The 26,880-nt window shown below is 37.2% G+C and overlaps 1 protein-coding gene across 1 annotated transcript in view; it reads left to right on the top strand.

The window, feature by feature from the left end:
* The window catches only part of Ythdc2 (YTH N6-methyladenosine RNA binding protein C2), a 64,154-nt gene that overhangs the window by 20,717 nt on the left and 16,557 nt on the right, over positions 1–26,880 (top strand). Inside the window, exons 10-23 of the mRNA XM_060377310.1 lie at positions 1,057–1,192; positions 3,556–3,682; positions 3,887–3,952; positions 6,842–7,020; positions 7,214–7,310; positions 7,392–7,479; positions 7,563–7,643; positions 11,434–11,516; positions 17,995–18,100; positions 21,273–21,392; positions 21,697–21,969; positions 23,448–23,574; positions 25,048–25,253; positions 25,556–25,751. Of these exons, the coding sequence (XP_060233293.1) occupies positions 1,057–1,192; positions 3,556–3,682; positions 3,887–3,952; positions 6,842–7,020; positions 7,214–7,310; positions 7,392–7,479; positions 7,563–7,643; positions 11,434–11,516; positions 17,995–18,100; positions 21,273–21,392; positions 21,697–21,969; positions 23,448–23,574; positions 25,048–25,253; positions 25,556–25,751 (1,885 nt within the window). The remainder of the gene's footprint in view (positions 1–1,056; positions 1,193–3,555; positions 3,683–3,886; positions 3,953–6,841; positions 7,021–7,213; positions 7,311–7,391; positions 7,480–7,562; positions 7,644–11,433; positions 11,517–17,994; positions 18,101–21,272; positions 21,393–21,696; positions 21,970–23,447; positions 23,575–25,047; positions 25,254–25,555; positions 25,752–26,880) is intronic.

Below are 26,880 nucleotides of genomic sequence, written 5' to 3'. Positions count from 1 at the left end.
ATATCCAAAATATGTTCAAGTATACAACAAGGACATTTGCTCAACCATGTTTGTAGCAGTTTTATTTGTAATAGCCAGAAGCTGGAAACAACCCAGATGTCCCTCAACTGAGGAATGGATACAGAAACCGTGCTACATTTACACAATAAAATACTACTCAGCAGTTAAAAACAAGGAAATCATGAAATTTGCAGGCAAATGGTATGAACTAGAAAAGATCATTCTGAGTGAGGTATCCCAGAAGCCAAAAGACACACATGGTATATATTAACTTATAAATGGATATTAGGCTTACAGGATAAACATACTAAAATCTTTATACCTAAAAAAGCTAAGCAAGAAGGAGGACCCTGGGTAAGATGCTCAATCCTCACTCAGAAAGGCAAATGGGATAGACATCGGAAGAGGGAGAAAAAAAGGAACAGGACATGAGCCTACCGCAGAGGGTCTCTGAAAGACTCACCCAGCAGATGCTGAGAGTTATTGTGAGTTTCACATCATGCACCCCAGTCCTGCTCATCTCCACATGCCCTCATATCCACATGCCCTTTGCCCTTGCAACCTTTCCGTACAAATCAAAAATACAAGCAAACAAACAACAACAAAAAGTATAGGAAACATCTTATCATGGAAGCTGTAGTATGTCAGTTTGTCCCACATTATCTCCCTCTCTCCACACATCTTCACTTGTCAATGTTCATTGCAATGAGTCATTGGTCTGTTTCGAGATCTTTGGCTTCTGTGACACCATCAAAATTAGATTCTCATAGGGAGTCTTCCCAGTTATCCTGTGAATGCCCTGTGGAGATCCTGCAGTTTCAGATCAGCAAGACTGGCCCATTCACACATCTCAACCATTTGCAGATGGTAGAGATTTTGGAGTGGACCAACTTAGAGCCCTGGATCTGGGCCTGTGTTATGTAGCTAAGCTGGTTAGTGCATCAACTCTCTTTTATCAGGATGAGCTCTCCAGCACTGCTCCACTGGGCCACCCAAGTGGCAAACAAGCATTAAGCAATTAGGTAATTTGTAATCTTTTCTCTTTTGTTTTAAAAGACAGAAAAAGATGTGAATTGCCTTGAACCATGGTTAATTAAGGAAATGGACGCTTGCCTTTCTGACATATGGCTTCATAAGGATGTTGATGCTTTTGCTCAGGTCTTTCATCTTATTTTAACTGAAAATGTTAGTGGTAAGTTTATTTTAATTAAAATTTTCCTTTTGCTGTTGTTTATGGTACAAATACTGTCTAATTTAAAAAGTATTAATGTCACATTTTCTTTACTGTCATTAGTTTTATTTAGGAGTGCTTTATATTGTTTCAAATTTGTTGTTATCTCTAGAGTGCTTTTCTAAGGTTTTCACAGATAGGACAGTTATTTACAAAATGCTTTTATATATTTGTATGGTATACATCTATGTAATCTTTCATGTATTTGTGTTGTGTGTATCATGTAGTCGGTCCTTGGCTCTGGGCTGGAGGAGAAAAAATAGGGTCTCATAGAGATTTGTAATTGAAAAAAATGGATTAAAAATGGGTAATAACTTTGGAATTCTTGGAGTCATTTAATGATGATTTTTGTTACCTTTAATAGCCTCTTTCATCTAGACCTCTGGTTAGTTACTGCCTCTCAGAGAGGCCTTTTCTGGTCTATCACCCTGTACCCTTTTCTTACTATTTTGTCAATCTACTTTGTTATTTTTTTATTGACTATAATCATTGACATTTATTATTGTTGTTTCTTACTATTGTTATTGTTCACTACCCATCTTACACTGGAATGCAAACTTCGTGAAGGCAGAAACCTTGTCTGCTTTACTCATCTCTAGCTTGCCAAGGTTCATATTAAATGCTTAAATATTTCTTCAGTATTGCTACCTTTACACATTCTTACCAAATGGTAATGTCTAATATGGAGGTAACAGGGAGCTCCTTGCCGCTTTGCTTTCCTGTCTTCTTTTTTCTTGTGGGTTTGTCTGTTTGCTTACTGGAGAGGATCTAGCTGTTTAAGCCCGCCTAACCTTACACTCATGATCTTCCTGTCTCAGCTGCCTAAGTGCTGACTTACATAGGGACACCACCATACTTTGCAGCATTCTTATTTGAGGGTGTTTTTCAACTTTATATTGTTTTAGCTTCCCATTAATGTGTTGAACCAATATACATTATATACATATATACCTTCTGTCTTTTTCTGCTCTAGTATGCTAAGAGATTTCATGTGTGTTTATGCCTGACAGACTTTCTAACCTATGAAGACATTTTTTCTTTTTAGCTTTTCTCAGCCAGCCATACTTACTTTATTTCAACATCTTTCCTTTGTTGTTTGTTTTCTAATATGACACATTATCTAGTCCCTAAGTTCCCTGGTTTGCACCACTTTTGGATATATTTTAGTTTGTAAACTAAATATATGTATACATTCCAAAATGTATAGCTGTGGCTGGGGAGATGGCTCAGTGGATAAAGAGGATTGCTGTAAGGCCCGAGGATGTGATTTTTGATGCCCAGAGTCCATATGGTGGAAGGAAAGAACTGACTCCTCCCAGGTTATCCTCTGACCTTTCCACAGATGCTATGTCATGTGTTCCTCATATAGCTAAGTAAATACATGTAAAAAAAAAAATTGAAACTCATGTTCTTTGGTTCTTAGCTTAGTTTCTTAGGTACCACATTAGGTCTGTTACCCCAAAAGTCTCTATTTATTTTTAGATCACTATTTTCGATGATGATGATGGTGGTGGTGGTGGTGGTGGTGGTGATGGTTTTTTGAGACAAGGTTTCTCTGTGTAGCACTGGCTGTCCTGGAACTCACTCTTTACACCAGACTGGCCTCAAACTCAGTTTTGCTTGTTTTTGCCTCCTGAGTACTGGGATTAAAGGTGTACACCACCAATGTTGGCTGTTAAAACTGATATTTTTATACTTGTATTAGTTGAACCTCTTGTTAGTATATCACTTTGTCTACTGTATTGCTTTAAAATATTGATAAGGCATTTAAAGTATTTAATTGTTGACTGTTTCTCTGGTTATTACTAGACTACTTTGATGTGGTAATCAAAGTGTATAGTGTGTATCTCTCTTCTGAGTCATTTATTTCCTTGGGTTCATTATTATAGAGTCTTCAACCATATGAGAAAAATTCTCAATACTTTTTTTGAGGTTTTAAAGCATTTATTGCTAGTTATTGATAAAAAATAACTGAAATTCTTTAATTATGTATCTTGATATTTAGTGAGCATGGCAATATATAGATAAAATTACTATTTAAGGGCTCTGCAAGCCAAAAGCTTTCTTTTTTTTCTTAATTATATGTGTAATCCTTAATTAATTTCTTTTTATACCTCCAGTGGTAGTCTTTATTCTATCCTATTTATGCAAGAGCATGTTGGATTTCTTTGTGAATGGGATAGTTAAAGGTTAAATAATGTTAAATAATGTCATTTAGAATGAAGGAACCAGTCCCAGGTTAATTATGATTGTCAATTCTTCTACTTAACTAAAACAATGAGAGTCTTTAATATTTGAACATTTAAAACTTTATTTTCTTGTAGTTGATTACAGGCATAGTGACACCAGTGCAACAGCTCTGATGGTTGCTGCAGGACGGGGTTTTACAAGCCAAGTAGAGCAGTTAATTAGTATGGGAGCCAATGTCCACAATAAAGCATCCAATGGCTGGTAATTTTAGATTGCATCCATTTTCTGTGTCTCGTGATATAGTTGCATATACCCTTGAAATTTCTTCTGACTTTCCTTATTTTAAAATCTATTGTACAATTATTGCTGCTACAAGTATAATGAGTAAATAAATAATTTTGGGTGACTAGTTAAGTAATTTTGAAAACATCTTATTTCTCAGTCTGATATCTTTGAAATTTGCAGGATGGCTTTAGATTGGGCTAAGCACTTTGGACAGACTGAAATTGTGGATCTTCTAGAATCTTACAGGTAAACCCTCACACTATTTAAAATTAACTCTACCTTAAAAAAAAAATCTTAGCCATGTAAATCGTAGTCTGTAAAAGTTAAGGTACTTATAGTCTTCTTCTCAGGGATTTATTTTGTTAATTGTAAAAGAATTTTCTTCAGATTGTTAATAAAACATATTGTATTATATTTACCTTATTTAAAAGATTTTTGAAAAGTTAGAAGATTTCCACTTAAACGTGACATGTAGAGAATGGGGAGATAGCTCAGTTAGTAACGTGCTTATTGGGCAAGCATGAGGACCTGACTTTGAGCTCCAGAATTGACATGAAGCCACATGTGATGGCACATTTTTGTAATCTCAGCACTGGGAAGATGGAGACAGGAAGATGAATGGGGTTCCCTGACCATCCAGCCTAATTGTTTACTTGGCAAGCTCCAAGACCCAGGGAGAAATCCTGACTCAAAAAGAAATGGGGATGGTATCTAAGAAATGACACATGAAATCAACCTCTGGCCTCCATACACATAGCTCACATACACATGGACCCTAGTACAGAGGTGATCATGCATGAATACATAAGCACATACACACACACACTCAAGACATTGTAGATTCAAATGTGTATTTGTTTCACTTAAAACTCTAGAGTTGAGCAGATAGTAACCCTCTAAACTGTCTTGTCTATTTCCCATCCAAAATCCCCATAAATACTTCAACATGTTCTACTTGGGCTGTTCCTGCTCCGTCAGGCCTGTATTCAGAGCAAGCTGCTTTTGGTCATGTGCTCCTGGTTACACTAACCCATGGCGACTTCTGTCCTTTTCCTTCCTTTTCCTCCTCTCTCTGATCCCCAAAAGCCCATGAACCTTGACTCCTGCTATCTCTGTCCTGCCCAGCAACAGGTGTAGGCAACTGTATTTGCTAATGAGGGATAATTTGGGAGGCAAGGTTTATATCACATCATTTTGGATACATGAGAATTTGCTCATAAAGATATTGGGGGCAGGCAATTAACATTTGAAAACATTGTAGCCCCAGATCAACCCTGACAGCAATTTTTTAAAATGTGAACATGTAGGAGTCTGTATCAAAAGCTCAGTGGTGAAGAGTGTTTCCTGCAGTTTTCAGCACTCATGTTATAGAGCTCACGACTTCCTGTAATTACAGCTCCAAGGTGTCCAATGCTCTGTTCTGGCCTCTGAGGGCCCCCCCCCCCACGTACATACACATATATAAAACTAAGAAAAAAAATTAAAGTTTAACACTGACAACCAGAGAGGACATGGAAGAGATCATGGCAGCAGATGGATGTTTTTAATGAGTTTTGACATGATAGGTATCTCACGATTAGAGATGACTAATGTGGCAAAGCTATGAGAACTCATAGTACCAGTGAAAAACAAGCTCATTTTAGTGTCAGAGCTCTGTCTATACTTGTTCAATGACCTTTTAATGGCAAATGTCTTCTATTTGTGTTTATCCTATATACAAACTTCCCAATATATATCCCATATAAAAACATCTCAAAAAACTAAAATATGAGACTTGAGGTTAAAAATGTAGCAAAGGCCCTATATTCAAGATCATAACAAAATATTTCATCTTACCTGTCTGTGACTCATTCCATAGATACAGCCTTGGTCATTAGTAAGAAGTAAATATTAGAAGTATTAAATTATTTGTGCTATTTTAACTTTATTAAATATGTGTGTTTTACTGCCTTTAATTGTTGTTAGATCCAAGTGTTAATGATGAGATACTAGGTTTTTTTTTTTTTTTTTTTTGTCATTTAATGGTAATACACTTGCAGTTCGTGTGCTAACACTTCTAATTTTGAGGACATTCTTATTAAGTGTGGCTCATTAGACAGTGTTCATTATCAAATAAAGCCCTTTTCTAGATAAAAATTTATCTTGGCCAGTTGTTACTTTGTCAATTATTTATTTTATATACTGAAGTTGTATTGTATTTGCTAGATTATTTAAAAATTGTTAACTCTCTTAGGTTTAAACAAAAAATGTGTTCATTTACTTGTTGGCATGAAGCAGTAAGCACCTAACTTTCCCAGCTCTTAGGCTAGCCACTAATTTATTTTCTTTTTCTGTAACTTAGTCTGTTCTGGGCATTTTGTGTAAATAGAGTCATATGATATATAATAAATGTCTTTTGTAACTTTCTTTACTCTCTTATCAAGTTTATCTGTTTTATTTCCAACCAATATATTGTCCCTTTTGTTGATATGTCACAGTTTGTACATTTGCCACTTTATGAGTATTTGGGTTATTTTCAGTCTTGACTATTATAAATATGAACACAGTTCTTTAAATTAACAGTTAATGTGGATGTCTAACCCTGTCTGTCTGTCTGTCATCTATATGTCCATCCATCCATCTGTTTATCTATCCATCCATTTATTTTCATTTTTCTTACATTGGCACCTAGGAGTGGAATTGCTAGGAGATGTAGTAAACACTGTATATACTCTTTAGAGAACTGCCACAGTGCTCCAAAATTGCTCTTATCAGTCTACATTTCTTCTGGGAATACTTTAGTGTTTCTGCACCATCTTCATCACTTAACTGCCCTTTTGACTTCAGCCTTCCATTTGGTTGTGAGATGGTACCATTGTAATTTTAGTGTATATTTCCGTAGTGACAAATGATGTATTTTGATATATTTATAAGTCATAAGAGCATTCTTTTAATGAGGTGTATTCATTGTGATTTTTCTAAAATCACACATCAAATTTAACTTGAATAATATGCTTACAATCAACAAATAAATTAACTATAGATAGAACATTAAGTGACACCTTTCTTAGGATATATTGGAAATTTAAGTGGAAATAATAGGAAACATTAGTTTTTAAGTGTTCTTCTTTTTAACTGATTTGGTATTTTTCTTAGCGCTTCATTGGAATTTGGAAATCTAGATGAAAGTTCTTTGGTTCAAACGAATGGAAATGACCTCAGTGCTGAAGAAAGAGAGCTGCTGAAAGCTTATCATCATAGTTTTGATGATGAGAAAGTAGACTTGGATTTGATCATGCATCTTCTATACAATATCTGCCACAGTTGTGATGCCGGTAAGCACTGTCTTTAAGAACTAGCAAACTGCTGAAACATTATTATTTAGTTGTAAAAATGTTTCTGTAATTCTATTGATAGAAATATGAGAATAGTGGTTCTTTTATAATTGTATATTAGTATTTGAAGTCACATCATATTATAAATGTTCTATTTCATAAGATTATATACTAAAAAATGTTCTTCTCCAAGGTGCAATATTAATTTTTCTACCCGGATATGATGAAATTGTTGGTTTGAGGGATCGGATCCTTTTCGATGACAAGCGATTTGCTGACAATACACATAGGTATACAATAAAGATTTATACTTGTTCCTTAAGCTAACAGACAGGTACTATAGTGCATTTTCTCTTTTCAATTTTAAACAGATATCAAGTCTTTATGCTTCATTCAAATATGCAGACATCTGATCAAAAGAAGGTATTAAAAAATCCACCTGCAGGTGTCCGAAAAATTGTAAGCATCATAAGATCTTTCATGTTCTATTTTTGTTATTCATTGATTTGCTTTCATATTAATCATAAAATATTTCATTGCAGATCCTTTCCACCAATATTGCTGAAACAAGCATCACTGTCAATGATGTTGTCTTTGTTATCGATTCTGGGAAGGTGAAGGAGGTAGGTATGAATAAGTTATATTTGTACTAAATGAAGATGGAATTCCATTTCAACAGCTACATAAAAGACAGCTTAATTAGACTTCATTTTACTGGAAAATTTCTTTATAGATGAATTTAACACAGTAAGTTTTGTTTTTAGTAAATTATTCCAGCTTAAATTTAGTATGTGGGATGTATTTTGGTGTTCCAACAAACTAGACGAAAAGATTAGTGTCCAGATCCAAAGAGGATAAATAACAAGGAGGATCCAAGGGAGGATGCTTAAATCTCACTTGGAAGGGGAGATAGAGGTAGTAGCTGAAGAGAGGGAACAAGGTAGGAGAGGGGCCATAGAGAGTTAAGAGGGTAGAGATCAGACCTGGAGAAAATGAGGGTAAGAGGACAGAAGGCCTGTAGAGAAAATAGGAACTGAGGGTGGGGCTATCTTTGTGACAAGCTGGAGACCTAAGTCAGGGTAGGCCCCTGGGAGGATGTGAGGGGGATTTAAGCATTAACTCCTAGTAGCAGAGGCTATAGAGACTGATGAAGACACCTTTTAACTAGACTGCTTTTCTAGTAGAAGGAGAGGGACACTAACTCACCCACAGAAACTTCAACCCCAAATTTACCCTGCCTATAAGATATGCAGGGTTAAAGATAGAGCAGAGATTGAGGGAATGCCCAACCAATGCCCAGCCCAACCAAAGACCCACCCTATGGGAGAGTGCCAACCCCTAACACTGTGAACAATACTCTGCTAAGCTTGTAAACGGGACCCCGACAGAATTGTCCTCTGAGCAGCACTACCCAGCAGCACCTCAGAATAGATGCTGAGACTCACAGCCAAAAATTGGGTGATGCTTATGGAGTCTTGTGGAAAAGTGGGAGAAAAGACAGAAGGACCTGAAGGTGACAGGAGCTCTATAAGTTATAAAGACCAACAGGACCGACTAACCAGGACCCAGAGGGGCTTGCTGAGACTGAAGGTCCATACATGGACTGGACCTAGGCCCCTTACAAAGATGTAACAGATGGACAGCTTAGACTTTGTATGGGTAATCTAATAAAGGAAGTAGCGACAGCATCGGACAAGGACTCACTTGTCTGCTTTTTGATCACTTTCCCCTGGTTGGACTGCCTGGCCAGGCCAACAGGGGAAGAGCACATGCCCAGTCCTGATGTAACTTGATGACCTGGGGTGGATGGGAAAGGGAGTTCCCCTGCACTGAGGAAAAGGTGAGGAAGGAGAAGGGAGGATGAGACTGGGAGGGGAGAAGGGATGGGACGACAACCAGGAAGTAAAGTGACAACAACCAGGAAATAAAATGAATAAAAAATAAATTAATTAAAGAGGATTAGTTTCTATTTACTAACTACTAGTAAGAAAGTACAAAGTTTGAATAGTTATAATAAATTGTTACATTTTGGCAATATAAGTACCTATTTTCTGTTTTCCTTTTATATGTGGGATAGTCAAATCCTTTTTGCTCATTGATATAAACTAATCCTTAAATATAGTATATAGTAGGTGTTTTGAAGATATTTAGATTAAGAGAACCTTGAGTAACAAAGGAAAACAAAGTCTTTATAACAAGGGCTGGGAGATGGCTCAGTACTTGCTCATAGTTCCTGACCCAGTCACCTATGTAGAAAGCTGAGTGTGTCACTGTGTGCTTGCAATCCCCAATGCTGGGAAGATGGAGACAAATGTAACCAAATCAGTGAGCTCAGGTTCATCGAGAGAGCCTGTCTCAAATGAGGAAAGCCATTGGAGAGCCTGTGAGCCTTTGGCTGCCAGACGCGCATTCCCATTGCACAGATGCACAGCTGAATACATGAGCAACTGACAGCAGCCTAAGTCAGGATTTATGGCAGCATTTATCCAACAGTGAAAATCAATGCTGGCTTACTGCAAAAAACTTTTTCTTACTCTTTTATCTGCTGTCTGTATTGGCTCTTTCATCCCACTGTGGCCTACATAAATTGCAAGAAAGATCTCAAAGTGTGAAATATTTATTGCTGGGCCCTTTGCAAAACATTTTCTTCTCTAATAAGTGCGAACATTGTTTCCTTTCAGTATTAACATGAGTAACAGTTCTCAGTGCTACTAGCTTTTAGTAGATCAAATGGTAGGGGTAATTGGTTTTTCAAGGAAGAGGTGATTAAATGGATTTAAGTAACTATTTTTAGTGTGAAAATTCATGTTTTTAATGTAATTGTAGTATTATCTTACAGAGAATAAAATTTATCATAGATTTTTATGAAATTCATTATAAATAAACAATAAACTTTCAGCTGTAATAGTGTCAATAAAACAAAGCGATGAGTCTGTAAATAATCAAAACTTACCCGGTGTGTTGCACACCTGCCCTCTGTACTGGGGAGACCGAGATAGGAGGATTAATGGTTCAAAGCTAGCTTGGGTACATAGCAAGAACCCGTCTCAAAGAGGAAAAAACAAAAAGTGCATATTTATTGCTTTAAAATTTTTTAAAGCTGAAAGGAGTAGGTTTTGAATATTTTAGAAATTAATTCCTTTAAGGTATTATCACATTGTGACTTAAGCACAAAAGTTGTTTTGCATACAAAACTAACACACGAAACAAATATTACTAGCTAAGCAGCATATTTTCTAAGAATTACTTGACTTATTAGAGAATACATTTATAAGAAGGCTTGGGTAGCTCAATTGATAAGGCTCCTGACCCTGAATCTGAGAGAATACATTTATATTTGCCCTGAGTAATTAATTCTATATAATTGAGAAGGCAAGCACACTGAGTGCTTCAAGTATGTATTTTACTTACAAATGTATTTAAAAATATTTCTCCTATAGCATTTATTCACTTTAGGTCCTTTAAGGCTGTCTGGTGTTAATAATGATTCTTTTTATATTTTTCTTTAAAACATACAGGAAAGGTTAACTTCTTGGTAACTCAGGGGATATTAAGTACAAAGGGTTAAAAATACTTTATTGAGATGTTTAGTTTGGTAATTATTACTCTCATTTTTTCAGAGATTTACTCCTTGAGAAATATTTCAGCAAATATATTTTCTGGTCACTCCCATTTCTTAAAATTATGTAAATGTGATAAAATAATCACCAGAGAACCCTCCTTTTGTATTTTTGTACTGTGTTTTATTTTTATAATAATTTTTAGTTTTTGATATGGTAATCACACCATTTTTTCCTTCCCCTTTACTTCCACTGGTTCATCCCTTCTCTCTCCCTTGCTTTTTCAAATTCAAGGCCTCTTTTTCTTTGTTATTTATTTATGTATGTGTATTCCTAAATATATAAATCCAGACTGCTTAGTATGCGTAATGAAACCTGTACATATGTGATCTCAGGACTGACCACTTGATACTGGATAACTAATTGGTGTATTCTTGCCTAAGGAAGGCCATTTCTCCTGCTCTCAGCATTCCTCAGTTGTCTGTAGTTCTTTGTCTAGGGTTGAGGCCCTGTAAGCTTTCTCCATCCATGTTAAGATGTCTATTGGTGTTCTTATTGAGCTCATGTCTAGGCAGCCATGTTGATGTCATGATAAAGTTTTGGTGTCTTGTGAGAATCCGTTATTATTAAACTGTTGGGCAAGAACTGCTAACAGCTCTCAAAGCACAGGTTGATAGTCATTGTTTTTCATTAGAGTGTTTATTACCAGCAAATCTTAGTTTTTAAGCAGTTTCTTCTAATTAATCAAGAGGGGGCTTTAAGTTTAACTTGGCATGTTCAACTATATTGGTAGTATTTACTTCCTCTTTAGTACTGATCATGTTTTAACATAAAGATGATTTATATATTATAGAAATCCTTTGATGCACTGAATTTTGTCACAATGTTAAAAATGGTATGGATTTCCAAAGCTAGTGCCATACAGCGCAAAGGCAGGTAATGTACATATTATATTATAATTACATGTTTAATACCTTTATTTAATTGATAGTAATATTAACATGCATTACATATGTATAATAAATTCTTCCCCTTATACGTTAGTTTCACAATGGTCTTAATTTTATACTGTCTTTGACAAACTGTTTTGATGCTTTAAAAATTAATTAAAAAGATTTAAGTTACTTTTGTTTACTTACTTATTTTGTATGTGTGTGAGAAGCACGTACATGCTATAGCACACATGTGGCATTCAGAGGGTACCTTTCAGGAATTGGTTTTCTCCTTCCACCATTAGGATCCTGAGAGTAGAGCTAAGGTCTCCGGGCTTGATGGCAAGTGTCTTTAATCCCTGAGCCATCTCACTGTCCCCTTTGCAGTAATTTTTCAAAAGTTAAATATAGGCTACGTGGAAAGCCTAAGGCATACCAAGTCCCAATATGGACAGAGAGGGGAATTGAGTGCATATTCCCACCTATATCCATGGAGCTATTGGCAGCTAGCTGCTGGGAGAGGGAGGGACAATTTTCTTTAAGATTGTAGCCCCTGTTAAGTTGATGATGTGTTAGACAGCACAAATTGTTCTTGAAGGTTTGTTTGTTTTTGGTGAGGGGTTGTGGTGGGCAGTGGCATACCCTAAACATGAAAAAGGCAATTTCCAGTGAGCCTATGGCCAACATCAAGTTAAATGGAAAGCAATTCAAAGCAATTCTACTAAAATCAGGGATAAGAGAAGGCTGTACACTCTCTTTATATTTATTCAGTAGAGTACTTAAAGTTCTAGCTAGAGCAATAAGACAATTAAAGGGGATAAAGGGGATCCAAACTGGAAAGGGAGAAGTCAAAGTATCATTATTTGCAGGTGATATGATTGTATACAAAAGCGACCCCAAAAACTCCACCAGGGAACTTTTACAGCTGATAAATTCTTTCAGTGAAGTGGCTAAATGCAAGATTAACTCAAACAGATCAGACAAATGACAAACAGGTTGAGAAAGAAACCATGGAAACAACACTCTTCATAATAGCCACAAATAATGAAAAATACCTTGGAGTAACTAACCAAGCAAGTGAAAGACCTGTATGATAAAAACCTTAAGTCTTTGAAGAAGGAGGTATCAGAAGGTATCAGAGGACAGGAAGATCTCTCATGCCTATGGATCTGTTGAATTAACATAGTAAAATTGGCCATGTTACCAAAGACAATCTACAGATTCAACACAATTCTGATCAAAATTCCAACACAATTCTTTACAGACCTTGAAAGAACAATACTCACTTCATATAGAAAAAGAAAAAGCCCAGCATAGCTAAAACAATTCTGTATAATAAAATAATTTCAAAGAGGTATCAACATCCCTGATTTCAAGCTTTACTACAGAGGTGTGGTTAAACCAACCAACCAAACAAACAAAAACGTGTGATATCACCATACAGACAGGTTGGTCAATGGAATCAAATCAGAGACCCAGATGTAAATCCACATACCCGTGGACACCTGATTTTTGATGACTAAACCAAAAATATACAGTGGAAAAAGAAAGCATCTTTAACAAATGTTGCTGGTTTAATTTAGAAGAATGCAAGTAGATTCATATTCATCACCCTGTGCAAAACTCAAGTCCAAGGCGATCAAAGAGCCCAACATAAAACCAGACACACTAAAACTCATAGGAGAAAACATGTAGAATAGTCTTAAACACATAGGCACAGGAGACAACTTCCTGAATAGACACCAGTTGTGTCGACACTAAGATGGACAGTTAATAAATGTGACCTCATTAAACTGAAAAGGTTCTGAAAGCAAAGGACACTGTTAATAGGACAAAATGGCAGCCTTCAGAATGGGAAAAGATTTTCACCAACTCCATATCAGACAGAGGGATGATATCCAAAATATTTAAAGTGCTCAAGAAACTAGACATCAACAAACTAAATAATCCAGTTAAAGAATGGGGTACAGATCTAAACAGCATTCTCAACAGAGGAATCTCAAATGCCCAAGAAACACTTAAAAAATGTTCAACATCCTTGCCATTAGGGAAATGCAAATCAAAACATCTCTGAGAGCCCATCTTCCACCTGTCTGAATGACTAAGATCAAAAACACAAGTGACAGCTTATGCTAACAAGGATGTGTAGCAAAGGGAAGACTCTTCTACTGCTGGTGGGAGTGTAAACTTATATAACTATTTTGGAGGTTGATATGGTGTTTTCTCAGAAAATTGGGAATTGATCTACATCAGGACCCAGCTGTCCCACTCCTGGACATATACCAAAAAGAACTTTCTATCCTACCATGAGGACATTTGCTCAACTATGTTCATATCCCCTTTATTTAAAATAGCCTGAAACTGGAAACAACCTAGTGTAGTGGAAGTTCTGTGGAATCTACGCGAGTAACCCTAGAAAAGACTCATAGTACTGGGGGACATGGAGCCTGCCATCTTCTAGAATAACCAGGCCTCAAGTAGAGGGATTGGGATACCAAACCAGCCACAGAACCTTTGGCCTACCATTTGTCCTGACTGCAGAGTGTTGTATGACTGGAACCTAGCAAAATAGTCATCAGAGACACAGCAGAGTCTTTGTCCAGCAACTAATGGGAACAGACGTAGAGTTGCACAGCCAGACATTAGGGGAAACTCAGGGCATCATGTGGAGGAGGTGGAAGCAGGATTGGAGGATACAGAGAGATGAGGGACACCAAGAGAACAAGGCCACAGAATCAACTGACCAGGACTCAGTGGGGGCTCACAAAGATCAGGGAGCGTGGCTGAGTAGCTTGGTGTTCTTGTAGGATTCCTAACAGTGGGAGCAAGGGCCATTTCTGACTTTTTTGCCTGCTTGTGGGACTCTGTTCTTCCTACTGGATTGTCTGCCTTGATGTGATGGTATGTGCCTGGTCCTATTGTAGCTTGTTAGGCCATATTTGGTTGATGTCCCTGGGGAACCCGCTCTTTTCTGAGGGGTGCCCGATCTGAGGAAGAGGGGAGATTCGGAGGAGAGACTGCAGGAGGGGAGTGAGGGGAAACTGTCTTTGGGATGTCATATGAGAGAGGAATGAAAAAAGGAGGGGGAAGATCATAAGGTTGAAAAGTGGGGGTGGATTTGGGAAGCAGAGTGTTTGTGTGTGTTTGTGAGAAAGAGAAAGACAGAGACAGAATATAGTCAAAACACACTAAATGAAACTCTTAAAGAAGTAATAAAAGCTTAAAACAGAAAAAAATTGATACTAGTATAATTCATGCTAAGATAAAATAAGTTTAAAGGAAGCAAAAATTCTGAACATTTAAAATATAGGACAAAAGGATAATTTCTTTAGTATACAAATAAATTTTTTACAATTAAAATAATTTTAATAAAGGTCAAAACAAAGACTATACATGTCCTATTAATGCATTGTTTTATATATACTACCTCACCTTATTTATAGCAAAATAAAACAAATTAATGAAGTACTATGTTTTTGCTTATCTGACTGAGACTAATTTCTTTTATAGAATATAGAATGTAAGGACAAAAATATTGGCCCAGATATACTAATGGGAGTGTGTATTAGTATGAGTTCCTCAGAACATGACTCAAAACTATGTTAAGTCTACTTTTTTACACATATAACATGCCTCACAGTTTAATTCTATTTATTACATGTATGTGAAGATATACATGTTTAAAGATTTAAAGACTTTTTCTACAGCGTTATAATAAAAGGTCTGGGAACTGTGTAGTGTCCATCAATAGTGAAATGCTCAGGCAAGGTAGATGCCCTCTCCTGTAATGGCAGCAACTGGGAGATAGAGATAAAGGATTGTTAGCTCAAGGACAAACTAAGCTATATAGGGTATCCTGATGCGAAAATACTAACAGAACAGATGCCTTGTATCCTAATGGCTTTAGGGCATGATTTCTGTTCTGTGTAACTTCATAGAGTATTGGCATTGTTATCATTGTATCTTTGTAACAGATTATTCTTGATCCAGTGAGTTGATTTGTAATATTAAGGCTGAAATATTGTAGCATGTCTTTAAGGATCATTTTTAATTTTTCTTCTTTAAAGAAATGATTTTATAGTGAGAAAGTATATGTAGGAGCCTGTGAAGGCCATAAGTGCTGGCCGCTGGCCTCCTTGATGGAGCTGGAGTTACAGGAGAGAATGTGGGTCCTCTTAATGAGCAGTATTCACTCTTTAACTGCTCAGCCCTTGTGCAATATAAAAAGAAGTAGTGATGTGATTATAGCATTCTGTTAGCTCTTTGGAGAATGGGTTCCTTAATGTTTTCATTTCCATAAGAGAACGATAATAAACAGGATTATTGTAGCAGGATGAAAATAGAGAGATGGACAATTCAAGATAGAGTAAAGAAGTAATGTTGGGCTTTATTATTATTGTTTTTTAATGTATGGGGTGAGGAGTAAGGAATCAAGTAGAATCAGTAATGCTGGGCTGGCAAAATGGCTCATAAAAGCACTTTTCATACAAGGCTGCAAACCTTAGTTTGATCCTGGGACAAGGATCAAACTAGTAAAAGGAGAGAACTTACTCTTGAAATTTCTCTGACCTGTGCATGTACTCTGTGGGTGCCTGTGTATGTACATAAACACACACACACAAATTGGTAGAATAAAAAAATTAGATGTTACCTAGGATTCTGTTTTCGAAAATTAGACAGTTGCTGCTGCTGTTGTAAGAGATGTTGAAGGGTTCTTATGTTGAGAAGAATAATTATCTTTAGAGGACAATGCAGCCACTTTTGATGTGAACTGATAGACTAAGATCAGAAAGGAGAGGAGAACCTCCCCTATCAGTGGACTTGGGGAGTGGCAAGCAAGCAGAGGGAGGAGAGAGGGTGGGATTGGGAGGGGAGGAGGGAGAGGCTTATGGGGGGATGCAGAATGAATAAAGTGTAATTGATGAAAAATTTAAAAAAAAAGGGAAAAAAATAATTTAAGAACATTAAAGGACTTCAAAAGTGGAAGAAAACATGGAGTTAGTCAATTTACACGGAGCACGTCTCGCCCCTGGGGGCAATGGTCTCCTGAACCTACTCAGACCTCGGACTCCACCACTGCTAGTTCTAGAACTGATGCAGGATGTTCCAACGAGGGGGTTAAGGCTTCTCATAATATTTCCTATAAACCCACACCTGTTTGTTTATATCCCCCATTTTTATTCATTATTAGCCAGATAGAGCCAAGTAATTGTGGTAATGATACTTGCTTTTTTGCCCAATGCTGGAATGCTAGTGAATTTAGGTATGCTCTGGTTACTCGCATGCCTCGCTGGGTGCTATCTTGAGTTTTAGTTGACTAGAAAATCCAGGTGGAGCTGTCCAAGAAGCTTCTGAAATGTAGGCTTGTAATTAACATCAGGAGATTTAGGGGTGGGGGATGGAAGTTGAAGGCAGAGGACAATTAAGATCACCTCAGATGGTAGTGTATGAAGAGCAGAGGACTATGCCCCAGTATCAGAGAAACATCAGCACTTCAGGTGTGGGCAAATACAGAAATCCCGTAGAGGAGGCTGACTAGATGGGAAATCTGATGGGGAATTCAACGTGTCATTGGGAAATGATTGATGAAGAAAGAAGTGGTTCAGGAACATCAAATTTTTCAGCCTTTGTGTTTCCTTCCTTCCTTCCTTCCTTCCTTCCTTCCTTCCTTCCTTCCTTCCTTCCTTCCTTCCTTCTTTCTTTCTTTCTTTCTTTCTTCCTTCTCCCCTCCCCTCCCCTGCCCTGCCCTCCCCTCCCCTCCCCTGCCCTGCCCTCCCCTCCCCTCCCCTGCCCTGCCCTCCCCTCCCCTCCCCTGCCCTGCCCTCCCCTCCCCTCCCCTCCCCTGCCCTCCCCTCCCCTCCCCTCCCCTTTATTTCTTTTGCTTTAATATGTGTTCTCTCCTCTCTCCTCTCTCCTCTTTTCTCTTTTCTCTTTTCTCTTCTTTTTCCCTTCTGGGTTGTGAGCTCCATAAGGTTAGAAGTACCTCTGTTATCTATTTCAGACATTAGCTACTTTCTTGATAAGAAGAAGTAGAAGGAGTCCACTTCATTATATTTTCTTACGCCTCCCAACAAACTATGCCACTGTGATGATGGGATAAATGCCAATCCTTTGTTATTATGAATCCATAGTTTGTACAACTCTGATCAATTGGATGGGACTTTGTGCTTGATAACATCTTGATGAAATTCATTAAATATAAATTACTAAGCATTCATGCTTTAAATTTTAGTTTCAAATTACTAATTTTGATTTTTTTTAAAGCTGTAACTGTAGAAGGCATTGTTTGCTCAGTAAGTGGTAATATTGACTCCCAGAGCACAAAGTACCTTCTAAATGCTTATAGAGGGTAAATAAGGATTAGAACTCAGATGTATTGTTCTTGATTCATTTTTCTCTCTCCTAAATCTTATTGGTTTGTAGTTTCATTGTTATTGTCCTTGTGCCTTATGTGAGTCTTAATTTTGTGTTTTATCTTTAAGAGCGGGACGATGTAGACCTGGAATTTGTTTCCGTCTGTTTAGTAGACTCCGATTTCAGAACATGCTGGAATTTCAGACTCCAGAGCTCTTGAGGATGCCGTTGCAGGTAGACTTACAGTCTAAGGCTTTGACTGTGGGCGAGGGAGCAGGCGCCATTTCAGTTTCTATGGATTGGGCTTGAGTAAATAAGTTTATAAAATAAAATCATAAGTTAAATTTTATGAAGTAGGATATATCCATAAAATCATTTTTCTTTGTGCAAATTTTACTGAACCTTTAGATAATTAAAATTACCGGAATACATTTAAGTTATAGGGCCACTCCTAAGTGTGCATGTGTGTGTGTTTAATTGTAGCATTTTAATATTCTCAAAAATGTAGTGTAGATTTTGAAAATACTGGATAGGATTAGGAAATAATCATTTAAATTTTAAAAGGTAATCCCTGCATAATGTAAGATATTTTGTCATTTTGAAACTGCATTCTCTGAGATCTCCAAACCTTCAATGCTTTTTTTTTTTTTGAGTTTTCTCCTTCATGAAAAAACTACTAGAAGAATATCAGTTTGGGTCTGTTTTATTTTTATTTTTTAATTAAATTTTTATTTTTTATATGAATTACAGTTTATTTACTTTGTATCCCAGCTGTAGCCCCTTCCCTCATTCCCTCCCAATCCCACCCTCCCTCTCTCATCTCCTCCTATGCCCCTCTCCAAGTCCACTGATAGGGGAGGTCCTCCTCCCCTTCCATCTGACCCTAGCTTATCAGGTCTCATCAGGACTGGCTGCATTGTCTTCCTCTATGGCCTGGTGAGGCTGCTTTCCCCTCAGGGGGAGGTGATCGAAGAACCAGCCACTGAGTTCATGTCAGAGACAGTCCCTGTTCCCCTTACTAGATAACCCACTTGAATATGAGCTTCCATAGACTACATCTGAGCAGGGGTTCTAGGTTATCTCCATGAATGGTCCTTGGTTGGAAAATCAGTCTCAGAAAAGACCCCTGTGCCCATATATTTTGGATCTGTTGCTCTCCTTGTGGAGTTCCTGTCCCCTCCAGGTCTTACTGTTTCCCTCTTCTTTCATAAGATTCCCTGTACTCTTCCCAAAGTTTGGCTATGAGTTTCCACATCTGCTTCAATACCCTGTTGGACAGAGTCTTTCAGAGGTCCTCTCTATGTTAGGCTGCTGTCTTGTTCCCTGTCTTCTGTTTCCGATGTCCATCCTGTTTGTCCTTCTGAATGAGGATTCCACTTACCAAAGTTGAATCAAGATCAGGTAAATAAATAATCCTATAATTCCTAAGGAAATAGAAGCAGTCATCAAAAGTAACCCTTCCAAAAAAAGCCTAGGTCCAGATGATTTCAGGACAGAATTCTACCTGTCTTTCAAAGAAGAGCTAATTCCAATGCTCTTCAAACTATTTTATGAAATAAAAACAGCAGGGACTTTACCAAACTCATTCTATAAGGCCACAGTCACCTTGCTACCTAAACCACACAAACACCAAAAAAGAAAGAGAATTTCAGACCAATCTCTCTTATGAACATTGATACAAAAATACTCAATAAAATACTCGCAAACCAGGTGCGCCTGGAGAGAGATACTCCAAATAAGGACCGTAAGTGGAGAAGATGGAGACTCCCCTGTTCAAAGGAAGCCCATTGGCTGCTCAGGTTCCAAGTGGGTTCCCTAGTAAGGAGTACAGGGGCTGTCTCTGATATGAACTCAGTGGCCACCCCTAGGGGGTGCAGCCTCACCAGGCCACAGAGGAAAATGATGCAGCCAGCCTTGGTGAGACCTGATAAGCTAGGGTCAGATAGAAGGGGAGGAGGTCCTCCCCTATCAGGGAACTAGGGAAAGGGCATAGGGGAGAAGACGGAGGATGGATGGGACTGGGAAGAGACAAGGGAGTGGGCTGCAGTGAGTATACAAAGTGAATAAATTGTAATAAATATATAAATAAATTTAAAACCAAAATATGCTTGCAAACCAAATCCAAGAACACATCAAAGTTATCACCCACCATGACCACCATCCACCTGGCTTCATCCCAGGCATGCAGGGGTGGTTCAGTATACGGAAATCCATCAATGTAATCCACCATATAAACAAGCTGTTACTTTTTAAATTTTAATTTTATATGTATGTTTGTGTGTCTCTGTATGAGCCTGCCCATGTATGCAGTGCCCTTACAAGCCAAAATATGTTATCAAATTCCCTGGAAGTAGAGTTGCAGAAGTCTATAAACTGCCTAATGTGAGTGCTGAGACTTGAGCCTGTCTTCATTGCAGTGCAGCAAGTACTGTTAATCAGGAGCCACCTCTCCAGCCCCACTTTGCTTCTTTTGTCTCTTAGCCTAGATACTTGCTTCCAGTCTTTCAAGTAACAAAGAATCATGTTTTTAACATTCATATCTCTGTGATATTACCTTTTTCCAATGTCTTTGCAGGATTCCTCTTATATACAATTAAAAATTCTTAGAACTTGATTTACTAAGTGAATTCAAGTGTTTCCAGTACTGCCATCTTCATTTTACTCATACCAGATTTAGTGGCTTTTTTGTTTGTTTTAGATTTATTACAGTTGTTTACATACCAAGGGTGCCCCATTAAAGTTACATTTATTTCTTTTGCTTTAATATGTGCTAACCCATTTCTAAATTCCTTTCCGTTATTTCTTTTATGATTAAACTCCTACTCTTCACATCTTAGTCTAAGTGTTGTTTCTTCTTGGCACCTCTCTTTGACTCCTAGCCTCCCTCCTCCTGTTCTTTCTGGAGCTTGATTACAATGTATACTCTTACCCCCACCCAGTATTCTTCATAGGATGGCACCTAGTGTCCTTCATAGTACTTAGCACACATATGATTAAGTAGATAAATAAATAAAGATGTGCTAAAGTAGTTTAAGGCCTGTTTTCCATTATCCTATAAACTCTAAAAGAGCAGACACTGTCCACTCTTTCTCTGACTTGGTGCACCCGAATATTCATTGAATGGAAAAAGAGGATAGAATGAAGTGAGCATCTATTTGGATAGTGGCTCCTTAAGTGTTGTGGGTAAAAACTATGTGAGAAAATGTTTCCAGGGGCAATGATCATTTTGGTATAAGTTAATTGAGGGTATTATGAGCACCTAAACGTGTTATTCCTCCTCCGGTTCCTTTGATTCTGAGACTTTGCTAGTCTGTGATTGGGATACACAACTCTAATGGCTTCCTTAACATAAAAGTCAGTGCTATAATTTTACTTTTTGTAACATTTTTGCTGTTTTGGTTTACAGGAACTTTGTCTACATACCAAGCTGTTAGCCCCAGTTAATTGTACCATTGCTGACTTCCTTATGAAAGCTCCTGAACCACCTCCAGCTTTAATTGTAAGAAACGCTGTTCAGATGCTTAAGGTTGGTAGTTTATTTATTATACTTTATTTATTATACTTGTTTGCTTTCAACTTAAAATTTAAGCTAAATGGGCATGTTTTAAATAATTTTATTCTGTTAAAAATTATTAATTCATCAGTACTTCAGTGCTCTTATAATTTAAAATAGTAGATATAGTTCTTATGTATATACTTAATATAAATATATTTTTATGTGATGTGATGACAAAAAAATATTTAGATTATTTCATACTTAATGGGTTTTTAAGGTAAGCATCATTTTGGGTTATGGCAAATTGTTTTGTTTTTTTCTTCCTTTTACCTAGACAATAGATGCAATGGATGCATGGGAAGACCTGACTGAACTTGGGTATCATTTGGCTGATTTGCCAGTAGAGCCACATCTTGGTAAAATGGTCCTGTGTGCTGTTGTTTTAAAGTGCCTGGATCCCATTCTCACAATCGCTTGCACACTAGCTTATCGCGACCCTTTTGTACTGCCAACCCAGGCCTCTCAGAAACGTGCAGCCATGCTTTGTAGGAAGCGCTTCACTGCAGGGACTTTCAGTGACCACATGGCCCTTCTCAGAGCATTCCAGGTATCATTACTTTTACTTATTGTTAAGCATGGTATGTTCAGTACATTCTGTGGCAAGTATAGCAGTTTAAAAAAAAACAAAACACTTTAATTTTATATAGAAAAAAATTTTAAACTTTAAAAAACAGTAGTGAGATATTGAGTAAAGAAAAGATTAAGATATCTCTGGCGAGAGGAATGCAATGTAATTTAGAAATTCAAATATTTAGGGAAGAAAACATTATTTCTTTAAAAACAAACATCTTCTTTTGATGTCTCAAATTTCTTGACTACAGGCTCTGCCTCTCTCTATATCCTTACATTCTTTTTGTTTATATGGAAAGCCCTCTCAGGCATTCGGAGATTTTTTCCAACATACATAATTTTAGCATTTGTAAGCTCTTTCACGATTATTATTGGATGATGGATTGTTTAGTTTAGGTATTATACAGTATATTATAGAAACTTAAGTAGTAATCAGAACTCTGGAGTATAATTTCTGTGTTATATTCTTTATTAGCTCTTTTGAAAGCAGAAAAGATTTCTTTTAGTTATGTTCCAAGCAGAATAGCATATTTCAAAGGCCATATTTTTATATTGTATGTGTGATTTTTTAGAAATCCCACTTTCCATTTCCAGTCAAATTTGAAGAGTTACGTAGAGGTTATTGTTGTATTGTTATTAGGATTTTTAGCATTTCTAGATATAAAATTTTTAATGGAAGATACTAGTGGAAAGCCTCTCTTTTTTTTCTTTTTCTTTTTTTTATTAATTACACATTATTCACTTTGTATCCCCCCTGTAGCTCCCTACTTCCTCCCCTCCCATTTCCTCCCTTCCTCCCCCTTGTCCCACACATGCCCCCGCACCAAGTCCACCGATAGGGGAGGTCTTCTTTTCCTCCCTTCTGATCCTAGTCTGTTAGGTCTTATCAGGAGTGGCAGCATTGTCTTCCTCTGTGGCCTAATAAGGCTGCTCCCCCCTCAGGGTGAGGTGATCAAAGAGCAGGCCAATCAGTTCATGTCATAGACAGTCCCTGTTCCCATTACTATGGAACCCACTTGGACACTGAACTGCCATGGGCTACATCTGTGCAGGGGTTCTGGGTTATCTCCATGAATGGTCCTTGGTTGTAGTATCAGTCTCAGGAAAGACCCCTGTGAAAGCCTCTCTCCTAAGTGTAATAAAACTAGTTGTCTCTATACCAGCCCAGAATTAGATCTGTGAGGATAATTATTCCTACAGAGTTGGTTATTTGAATCACTTGATGTTTAGTTCTCACTGAGATTTTGTAAACTGAATTAACATGATAGCAGCTGTCCATAAACTAAATAACAATTCTAATTTGGTTATACAATTTTAGACTTTTATAAAATTATCAGGATAGTACTTCACCTTGAGTGGTTGATATAGTGGCATTACTTTTTTTAGTTGTGATTTGTGAATATGTCTTTTTACATTGTTTCATATTCTGTTTTTCTTTTTCTTTTTCTTTTGTAGGCATGGCAGAAAGCGCGAAGTGATGGGTGGGAGAGAGCCTTTTGTGAAAAGAATTTTCTTTCACAGGCTACCATGGAAATCATTATAGGCATGAGAACACAGTTGCTTGGTCAGCTTCGCGCATCAGGTAAGGTTTTTCTGCATAGGACACTATTTATTCTTCATGTTTCTAGATTAAAATAATACAGTTCCTGTTACTTTTATATCACACTGTATATGTCTGTATTCTTGAGCTGATGTGTATACTTCTTTATCTTTTGCACTTTTATTATTGATGAAATAAAATATTACTCTGGTTGTAGAGGAAGCTATATGAACATGATCTGTATACCCTTTTGATACTGTTGGCAGTGAGCAATTTATATATTTTTTGTTAAAGATCAATTTAGATTTAATAAATTGTTATATTTAATTTTCCCTTTACCAGTCAAAAATTATTTAACTCTGTGAAATAGCAATTATAAGAATTTAATTAGATTAATGTGGCTGCTATGTATATGTGGAACACTAAAATGGTTGGTGATAGCTTGATGCTACTTATTTTTATTTTTGAGAAATTTCTGTTACTGTTTTCTTTTACAATTGCTTCTTTGAAGATTTTTTTTATGTTGTTTTAAGTAACATAGTTAACTGAAGTGATAGTAGTATCAGAATCTGGATTTATAGGTTAGCTGAAGTATTAAAGGAAACAAGAGAATTGAGAATTTAGATTTGTTTTAAATATGGGAAAACATGAAAGCTTTTGGAAATTTAAGCATTCAGCATGCATACTTAGTTATAATTTTGCAGTCAATGTCTGCTAAAATGAAAGCATTGATACAAGTCAGAAGAATGGTTTGGGTTTCAAGTGGTAAGCTTGAAAAATGTTTCTGTTAACAGATGTCTTAGTTTGTTTCTTTTGCTATGATAAAGGTCATGATCAAACCATCTTGGGGAGGAAAGGGTTTATTTCAGCTTATAGTTGTTACGTCACCAAAGGAAGTCAGTGTAGGAATTAAACCGAAGCCTTCGAAGAATGTTGCTTGCTGACTTGCTATTCATTGCTTGCTCAGCCTGCTTTCTTATACCATCCATGACTATCTGCCACGGATGGCATCACCCACAGTGGGCTGACCCCTTCCACATCAATCAGCAACCAGGAAAATCTTCCACAGACTTACTACAGGCCAGTCTCATGGGACATTTTCTCAGTTTAGGTGCCCTCTTCATAGATAACTCTAGCTTTTGTCATGTTGACAAAAAACTAACCAACACAGCAACTGATGAATGACTTTACTAGAAATCGTGCAAATAGAGCCAGATATAATAGCCATACACTGACATCCCAAATACTCAGGAGGTTGAAACAGGAGGATCTATTCAAGGTCAGTTGGGGTTATATAATGAGATCTTATCTCAGTAAATAATGTTAACCTAAACAGATCTAAACTTTCCTCCATCAGTTTTATACTAAACACTTGCAAGAACTGAATGTATTAATCATAGAGTTGAATATTGTTAAATTTATATGGGTTTACAGTTTTTGTTGTCAAATGTACACAAGTGCTGAAGTGCCTTTTGCATAATAGAAAAGATTGGTTTGCTCTTTTTGTCCATCTAGGTTTTGTTAGAGCACGAGGTGGTGGTGACATTCGAGATGTTAACACAAACTCCGAAAACTGGGCTGTTGTTAAAGCTGCATTGGTAGCAGGCATGTATCCTAATTTAGTCCATGTGGACAGAGAGAATATAGTATTGACAGGGCCAAAGGAAAAAAAAGTACGATTTCATCCTACTTCAGTTCTCAGTCAGCCTCAATATAAAAAGGTAAAACATTTTTAATGCTCTTAGACCTGTGGGGAATCAAATTTAGGTAGTTGAAGATAAACAAAAATACTCCCAGCTACTTCTCTTTAGCATATTAATTTGCAAAATATGTATAATGAGACATGGAATCTTAGAAACAGAAGAGGTTACAGTGGGAAAGTAGTATGGAAAAGTGTATAAAACAAAAGAGCAGTGGCTTACTTTAATTTTTGAGTACTAATATACCTTGTCTGTTTCACTAAAGAACTTAAATGTATTCCCAATAAATAAAGTAATTAACTGTCTTTTTACTGTCTTAATAGATCCCTCCAGCCAATGGTCAGGCTGCAGCAATTCAGGCATTGCCCACGGATTGGCTTATTTATGATGAAATGACCAGAGCTCATAGAATTGCGAATATCAGATGCTGTTCAGCAGTGACACCTGTAACTGTCCTGGTGTTCTGTGGACCAGCAAGACTGGCAAGTAATGCTCTTCAGGAACCTTCTTCCTTTAGAGGTAAATGTAGTATGAAGAAGTCAAAATCTATTTGAAATAAACTAAACCAATAATATAAAAATACAAAAATTTGTTTTTTTATAACATGAGAGTGTTAGAAAATACTGAGCTATGTTTGACATAGTAAGATAATTAGGAAATACAGCAGTATGTATTTGATATAGTGAGACAGGAAGTAGTGAGATACACCACTTTTGTTGAAATTTATTTTCAGTTAACAGGTTGTTAGTTTGTTTTGATTAATCTTACTGATTGGAAGATGTTTGGTTTTTACTTGAGTTTAGGTGATAATATGAATAAAGATAATTTTAAAGTAATTAATATTTTTACCTTTATGCAAATACTTTTAAATATTTTTTCCTAACCACATAGTTTAATTCTTTTTCTAGTGCTATTTTTTATATTTTCAGGGTTTTGGTAATAGTAGGTTTCTGAATAATGGTGCCTATTTTAATTTATTTTATATGTTGGGGATATTAAACTATGATAAATGTGCAAGTGTTGGGAGACTGTCAGATGATGGCATTAGGTGTCTTCATCTGTTACCACTCCCCCACCCCTGTACCCCCACCATGGCATCAGCCCAGACCAGGGACATCTGTATGACTTTTGATGGCAACGGATGACCCAGGCTGCTTCAGGGCCCCTGGTGGCAGCACAGGCCAGGATTCCACCATGGTCCTAGATGGCATCACCGGCTACTTACAAAGCTGTTCTTCACTACCTTTGAGTGTCCAGTTCTGCCTCTCTTCACTGTGTCCACATCCTTCTGCTTCTCATTCTCTTCCATGTCTTTACCACTTACTTGCTCCTCTTAGTGGTGCCCAGGGTCTCTGAGTTTCTGGGTCATCTCAGGAGTGGTTTTGGGAGTACTATGTCAGGCTCCTGCATTGTGGAGCCAGGCAGCAGTCATCTTAGCCATGGTATTCACTGCTCATCCACCACAAAGCCATGCAAGGCACCCAACTGGTAGTTGTCGCAGGCTTGCTCCTTGTCCAGGCCTCACGGCAGCAGTCCAGTGGTCATCTCTGGTTCATTTCCTCCCTGGTCCTCCTGAGTCACCCCATGCAGGGTCATCTGTCTCTACCTCACTCCAGCCTGCCGCTCTCAGTCTCTGGTGGGGTTCTTC

The sequence above is a fragment of the Meriones unguiculatus genome, chromosome 2 (genome assembly GCF_030254825.1).
Source record: "Meriones unguiculatus strain TT.TT164.6M chromosome 2, Bangor_MerUng_6.1, whole genome shotgun sequence".
NCBI lineage: Eukaryota > Metazoa > Chordata > Mammalia > Rodentia > Muridae > Meriones > Meriones unguiculatus.
This window is presented reverse-complemented; position numbering and strand designations above follow the sequence as displayed.